Source organism: Gadus macrocephalus, chromosome 9 (assembly GCF_031168955.1).
Source record: "Gadus macrocephalus chromosome 9, ASM3116895v1".
NCBI classification, from domain to species: Eukaryota; Metazoa; Chordata; class Actinopteri; order Gadiformes; family Gadidae; genus Gadus; species Gadus macrocephalus.
The window spans coordinates 6927570-6935069 of record NC_082390.1 but is presented as its reverse complement, the minus strand read 5'-3'; the positions used below and the strand labels follow the sequence as shown (position 1 = coordinate 6935069).

The 7500-nt window shown below is 48.5% G+C and overlaps 1 protein-coding gene across 1 annotated transcript in view; it reads right to left on the bottom strand.

Moving 5' to 3' along the window:
* LOC132464936 (cGMP-inhibited 3',5'-cyclic phosphodiesterase 3A-like) overlaps positions 1–2118 on the bottom strand; it is a 19920-nt gene extending 17802 nt beyond the window's left edge. Inside the window, 1 exon segment of the mRNA XM_060061570.1 lies at positions 1458–2118. Within this exon segment, the coding sequence (XP_059917553.1) occupies positions 1458–1508 (51 nt within the window). The 5' untranslated portion in view covers positions 1509–2118.
* Positions 2119–7500: the final 5382 nt, after the last annotated feature.

The following is a 7500-nucleotide window of genomic DNA, read 5'->3' as shown; positions in this document are numbered from 1 at the left end:
GTAGGATACACACACACACACACACACGCACGCACGCACACACACACACACACACACACACACACGCACACACACGCACACACACACACACACACACACATGCACGCACACGCCAATGCACAAACACACACACACACACACACACACACACACACACACACACACACACACACACACACACACACACACACGCACACTACACAACTAGTCTGTCTTGTAGCTAACAATATGGCCCCAGGAAACGGGAGCCAAAGGAAAACAGGCAGGAGATGAGAGGGGAGGCCAAGACAAGCGCCTGGGTTCTGACGCGTCAGCTCTTAGGATCTGGACCCGGGGAGTAGAACTCCCCTGGTGGAACCTGTGTTCACTTTTCCCAGTGTTTGTAGAAAGGTCTGGAACCCGAGCCCGACTCTGACAGCTTGGGGGTTCCATCAATCAAACGCAACGGGCCTGGCCTGGCATCGGTCGCCCTCTGCCATTAATTCATATTCTGACACCGTTTCAAAAAGTGTGCGAAAAAATGCTGATCGACACTTTAAAGTACGCTCAGATGTACTGTTACTTCACGTCACAGTGCATCACAGTCCAGCTCAGCACTCAGTTCTCACGCACGCATCCTCCTTCACGGTAAAAAGTGATGATCTACATTCATGAGTTCTCCTTTGCAAAACTCCCCTCGCGGTTTTTTCCAGCTAAATCTTCAGTGTTTATTGCGAGCGCAACCCGCCTCACGGCAGACACTCCTTCCAAGCGTTCTTTGGGTGGAGGATATCCTCCCTGATAAGGTTGGTGGCCACACGGTGACACCACAACAACAGCGGGCCGGGCCAGCACCAGCGCTGGCCAGGCTGTTGTTTGTTCCCCCCTGTGCCCCTGGAGCTCTGCCATGCCATTATACATCACCTCCCCAACCAGCAAAACGAAAAAAAAAAAAAATACACAGCGCCTATGCACGTTTACGAGCCCAGACCGAGAACCGCAGTGGAAGTACACACACGATTGAGAGCGACCGCACGTACACTCACACACACACACACACTCAATCACACGGCACGACATATGTACAGAAGAGATTGTGGAAGGAAGCCCAGCGGACACAAGCATGTGTTTCGGCTCTCTCTATTAGGCCCCGCATGTGTTCAATGTGCTTTACTTTCACTCGCTTCAAATCCCCCCAGCCTTAGAAAACGTAGTAGATGCCAAATCCGAGGTAACCACAGTGCTGCAGAGATGCTGGTGGGAAGACAGAGCATAAATCTGAACAATGCAGTTCACCGCCAAAGCTAATTGGAAGCAATGAGTAAAACCTGGAGCTGGGAGATGCATCGATATAATAGTGACATGGTTGTGGTCCCAGACAAGACGATTACTACACAATTGGGTGAGTGTGTGTTGTGTGCCATGGGACTATGACACACTGTGATGTAAATGAAGGTGAACACTGAGATGGCACCGACCTGGGAGCCTCTGGAGCCTCTCTTGTGGTCCCATTCTGAGTGGGGCAACATCTGTGGAAACACAGAGAGAGAGGCTAAGGGTGAGTATGGGCACTTTGTGTGCTAGGTCAGCCGGCTACTTCACTGCTTCTCTCTTTATTTCGGTGGGACAAATGACTGGGGAGGAGAAGGTCAGATGTACATCCATAATCCCAGCGGAGAAATTTGGGACCAATCAAAATATTGTTATTTCTACAAATCCTCTTATGAGGAGAATAGATCGGAACAACCCAGAGACCGGTCTGGTTTTAATTTGTCTTTTGAAAGTTTGCAGACAAATCCAATAATACGGCATTGCAGTGGGAGCATAATATAGGATTAAGGAGCAAAGCTCCTAGATTTTGTTTACAAGATCCGTTCTACAAAAATGATGTTTACATAATAGATGTTATCGCGTTACATAACGAGCGTAACGACCAATGGCTTCCCTCTAGTGGTCAGAAATATATGGATGCGGCTTTAAGTCTTTGGTGTGTTTTACAAGCTGAGAGAAGGAGTGGGGCCCGATGACGTGAGAAAGCCCAGCGCCACATAAACGCTGAAGTGCGCGCCTGCTTTTCACATTCCATTAAAGCGTCGGACTCTAATAGAATTTCACAGTCAGGTTCGGTTTACTTTAGTTCCCATTCACCGGCTAATGGGCCGGTGGAAAGTGAGGACTTTTATGCCGTCTAATTACCAACCGCCGTGTGCTCCCGCGGGGCCCTTAAAGCCCTTTTTCCACTGCTACAGGAGTCACCCCAGAGCCCTCGCTTTCTGCAGGGAGCGAGGCACAGGACCTCCACACACAACCCCACCAGAAAACGTAACAAAACGCACGACAGACCCCCTTCCACTCCCCTGACCGGTCCCCTCTCAGGGTCTCAGGAGCTCTCTCTACCCCGGTGTGATGGAGATGCCCCCCCGACTCCACGAGCCAGCGCAGACAAACGGCCCACGATGTGGAAGCCATGCTGTCCTCGGGGGGGTGGAGGAACAGGGCCGGGGCAGGGTGCAGAGCTGGGATCACTCAGGGGGGGGGGTCTGCAGGAGGTTTTTTAGTTAAGGGCAATGTCTGTATGGGGGGTTGGATCATTGCTCTCTTTATGGAGCGTTTCCCACAAGCGGTCCAACTACCTTTCTAAAGCAATAGGTTGCGGTTGACGTGGGTAATGGTCAGGTCCCTATCCTCAGAGGTAATCCGTCAGACTAGAAACAGACCCCTCGGAGCTTCACTAGTACTGGCTCACCACCGGTTTCTGTCTCTGAATAGAATGGCAGCCATTGCGTAGCCGGTCACTGCCCTGTTTTGACAAAGGACTTCGATTATGATGAAGTAACGATTACGAAGAATAGCTTCTCTCCTTCCCGGTACGTCGCGGTCTAATGTTTAACGGAACTATAAAGGGCATGAGCAATCAGTGCTCTGTCTTGGAGTCACATAAAAAGCCCAATCAGGCCATGCACACCCCGTCGTGCATTAAAACGCCGCCACTTGATGAAAGTTTGAGGGTAAAATAAAAGGGGAGACTCAACAAGAGTCGAGCCGTGTAGGAGAGTTGTAATGGCTACGGTGCGCAGCCGTCTAATGCCGCTGATGACAGGCTTTTCCTAATAGAGCGGAGGAGCTGTGCGCGTTCACGTAAACAATGCTGGGGTCTTGCTCAAGCCAGTTTTCTTCATCGCCTCACTGTGACGGGATGACAACCCAGTCAGGGGAAAAGGTGCAACTGCATTGAAAATGTAATAAAGACATACATGAAAACGATCCTTGTGAACAGTTGACCAGTCAAAGCCACTCAGAGATTGAATTGAGATGTCTTAGTTGTGTTAAAATCAATGCTATACTGCACTTTGTCAAAACTCAATTATGAAATGCCCTATTTGCCCTCAAAATGAATTATTCAGTTAAATAAACAACACAAAACTAAAAAGCCCAAAAGAAACCACCTTCACACACACACACACACACAAATATCTGACATTGCTGCTGTAACTTTTCATTGTGTCTGAAGAGTTCAAACCACACATGAATGATGATTCCTCAGAAATGTTTTCTTGAGGTTTTTTCTTCTCGAATACCCTGCAGGCAGTAACAGGCAGACTGAGCTGAGTTCTGAAATATATTTCTCCTCTTCATCTCCAAGGCCCCTACTTAGAAAGGACACGTTTGGAGAAGTGATGCCCTTTGTTTCACCCCCTGCTAGATTCATTACAGCTTCTAGTAATTCACAATAAGCCCGATTTCATAGTGTCTTACCTTCACTTGAAGCAACACTCTTGATTTATAACGGTCTGACAATCGTCTGACAACAGCACTTGGGAGGGTAAAGTAGTTTGAGTTTCTTTAAAAGTTGAAGAATGGAGATTTTTTTTGTGACGCAAGCTACAAAAGCAACATGACACTCAAACAAGGTGAACAACATCAACCCCTTTCCTTGTTTCTGGCTCTGATAAGGAACAATTGTGTGGATTTAGTGTACAGTTATGATCCAACTAAATATTTATAGGTTAAAAACAACCACAAGATAGTGTGTAATAAAAGGGAGAGTACAAAGGAGGCGTTCAACAAATGTTAACGTTGTATAAATCACAATCAGGTTCACATGAAACAGCCTATGTGGTGCACAGCTCCCCACTGTAACATAGTACCCCGAAAAAGAGGCCCATCCCTCCAGGATGAACACAGCACATTCAGAGCCCAGCAAGTCAAAGGTAAGGGCTCCCAAAAGTCCATAGATAAACAGTTAATCCCCAACCCCATCCCAAGGTTTATTCACGACGACCGTAAAGCGATCACACCGAAACGTCGCCAAACGCCTGAAGATTGATGGAGAAAAACATAACATCAAACTCCCTTTAAAAAAACCCTACAACAACAATACAGCAAAAAAAAAAAGTGAGTGAGCCACATTCTACCGCCTCACATAGTGCCAGCCAGCGGAAACCCTGCGGTGTGCCGCTCCGGCCAGACGCTGCTAAGAGTGCTAGGAGTGCTAAGTGCGTAGCCGTGCGGGCTACCAGTGGGCAGAGCAGGCCTTGTCCACCATGATGGCCCCCAGCCACCAACCACAGGCCAGCTTTCCCCTTCCTCCGAGGCTCTGGACAAACAGGCTGCTGTCAAACGCACAAACATAGGGGCTGGAATCCACTGGGTTGTTTGTTATTGACCTGCCTGTGCCAACAGAGCGCTAAGAAGCCACTTCCCCCAGGCCGCTCCGAGTCCGCACATCTGGCTGGGGAACTGAGAGGCGTTTTTTTAATTATAGTGTATAATGTCATCGGACGTACGTACATGTTCTTCAGGTAACAGACATGACACGTTAAGGCGTGGTACACCGTCTGTGTCACGTCGAGCATGTGGTTGCCCTTCAAAGACAATGAAGAACATAGAAGCCGCGCTGTGTCGTTTTAATGAACACACGCCGCACTTGGACACAATCCAGCACTTTTAATTTGAAGTCAAATTTAAATTTTTATTGTGAAGTTTGAAGTCCGCGTTCTCGCTCTGTATTTCCAACCCGACTCTACTCCAGGATTTCTGGCCCTGATTCCTCTGGTCTCATTACCCAAACCCGAAGCATTTAATAAAAAATAAATCAATCAACGTGGAGTAGTCGTCCGTCTGGGGGCCGTCTGCAGACAGACGTTACCTCGTTTAGAAGCGGCTCGTTCACAAGATGGCATCTGGAGGATCAAACGGCGTCTTGTCCTTAATATGGAGCACAGAATCATGCCTAACTGCTACTCTAATATTAATAACTATCACCGTCGTGACCACGTTTGGTTCACCACTGGGCACTGCGCGTTCTTCCTGTGTCTGTTTGAACCCGTGTCCAGTTCTGTCCCTCAGGCCCTGGCGTTTGATGTGTGTCTCCTTGAACGCTCCATCAGGGCATTTGATGACACAGCCGGTTTATACCGGTACCCAGACCTGCCATGTGTGTGTGTGTGTGTGTGTGTGTATGTGTGTGTGTGTGTGTGTGTGTGTGTGTGTGTGTGTGTGTGTGTGTGTGTGTGTGTGTGTGTGTGTGTGTGTGTGTGTGTGTGTGTGTGTGTGTGTGTAACCGGAGGAGGAGGAATCACGGAGGATGCAAGCGTATCTCTGTGCTGAGAGGAAGGATACATGATTAACTCAACATTATCCTACAGTCGGTTTGTGAGGTTTTACTGTCTGGAAGATAACACTGTGTAGTTTGAACGGTGCTGTTCCCACCAGCATAGGGTCCGTTGGCATTTAAACAAATACAGCCGTACCCACCTCCTCCTGTAAAAAAGAGAGGACTCCAAAGCACATCACCCTTGCTGTGATGGCAACAGTGGTGGGTATGGAACATAGAGAGAGAGAGAGAGAGAGAGAGGAGAGAGAGAGAGAGAGAGAGAGAGAGAGAGAGAGAGAGAGAGAGAGAGAGAGAGAGAGAGAGAGAGAGAGCGAGAGAGCGAGAGAGCGAGAGAGCGCGAGCGAGAGAGCATTACTAAAATAAGGCTGCAAATAACGACGGCTAACACGAAGGCAATGGACTGTGTTGTTTGTTGTTGTTACGGTATGGATAGTGGGACAGGATCCAATCAGAGCCCTGCTGCAGTGTTGGGAGGTCATGGTTTGGTCTGAGTAAAAGCAAGAGAGATTCACAAACACACACAAAGGTTTTTTAAAGTTTACCCTGAGGTGACCCTGAGGTGAATACCCGGTATTTCGCTTACTTGTTCAGTCTTTGTGGTCGTTCAAAGACGTCTGTATGTTTTCTCCTGTAGCACTGAGTATGATCACTTCCCCTGTCAGAATGTAGGTCACTCAACACTTGGCTCAATAGGGCTTCAAACACGAACATAGACTTAAAAAAGAATAGCATCACATTCATCAAGTCAACAGACCAACCTTCTCAAGACACTTGTGTGGTATTGACATGTCATTCTCTGTTTCGCCTGCAGGTGGCGGTAGTCCGGAGACGTCAACCATACCTGCACATGTGGCCCAGTCTTGGATCTGAATTATGTCCCTTTGAGGTTTAAGATTTGTACCTGTGTACAAATGCGATCATTTATGACTTGACAGGAGTAGTTAAATCTGGTCTTTGAGGGACTATTAAACAATAATAAATGATAAAACAAATGTATTATTATTTCCTGCAACATTGTGCTCCGCTCCTCAAAAGGCAGATATAAACAAAGTCATGGCATAAAATGAAATGGCCCCCTGTGCAATAGGCAGTAGTGTCAGTCTTAACATCAAGGTTGCGTATCATTAGCATGTGTGTGGAGAACAGTGAGGCAAGAACATCTCAGACCGTAGCGCTAACCTAGAGCTGCTGGACTCTTCAGCCCCCCCCCCCCCCCCAGCCCTCCAGCCCTCCAGCCCTCCAGCCCTCCAGCCCTCCAGCCAGCCTGAGAAGCCAGGGGTCTGGTTGGGAGGACTGGGCTCACGAACCCCGCCTTCCTGGCCTGTTTAAGTGGGAGAGTGGAGGAAAAGCCATCTCCTTATTCCTGCTGGCTAATATTTTACAAGTTGTACACGGGGGTCAGCTAGCGTGGGCCATTTGCGTCATCACAGGAGGGAGTCGTTAAGTCTAACTGCCAAAGTGAGGGGGCCTTCGTAAGGAGGGGGAAACACACGCACACATATAGACACACACACACACACACAGACACTCTCACGCACACACACACACACACACGCGTGTGTGTGCATAGATTAGCACATGTACACCTATAAGCCGTTTTTGCATTTGCATACTCCGCAAAGCATCTCTCTCATTGGCCAGTACAGGCAGGCGTAAACACACACACACACACATACGCACGGACTCACACACACAGACACACACACACACACGCGCGCACACTGATTGTGTGCGTGTCACACACCGTCGCTGCATCTGTACTGTGTCTACTGTACGATTACCGCCCTGCCCCCCTCCCTTTGTACTCCTTTTCTCCCCGTCTTCCACTTCCTGAAGTGTGACCAATGGGATTTGTCTTCCTGCGCGTTCCTGTGAGTGAGTAAAGCCTGTCTAATGGGAGCAGT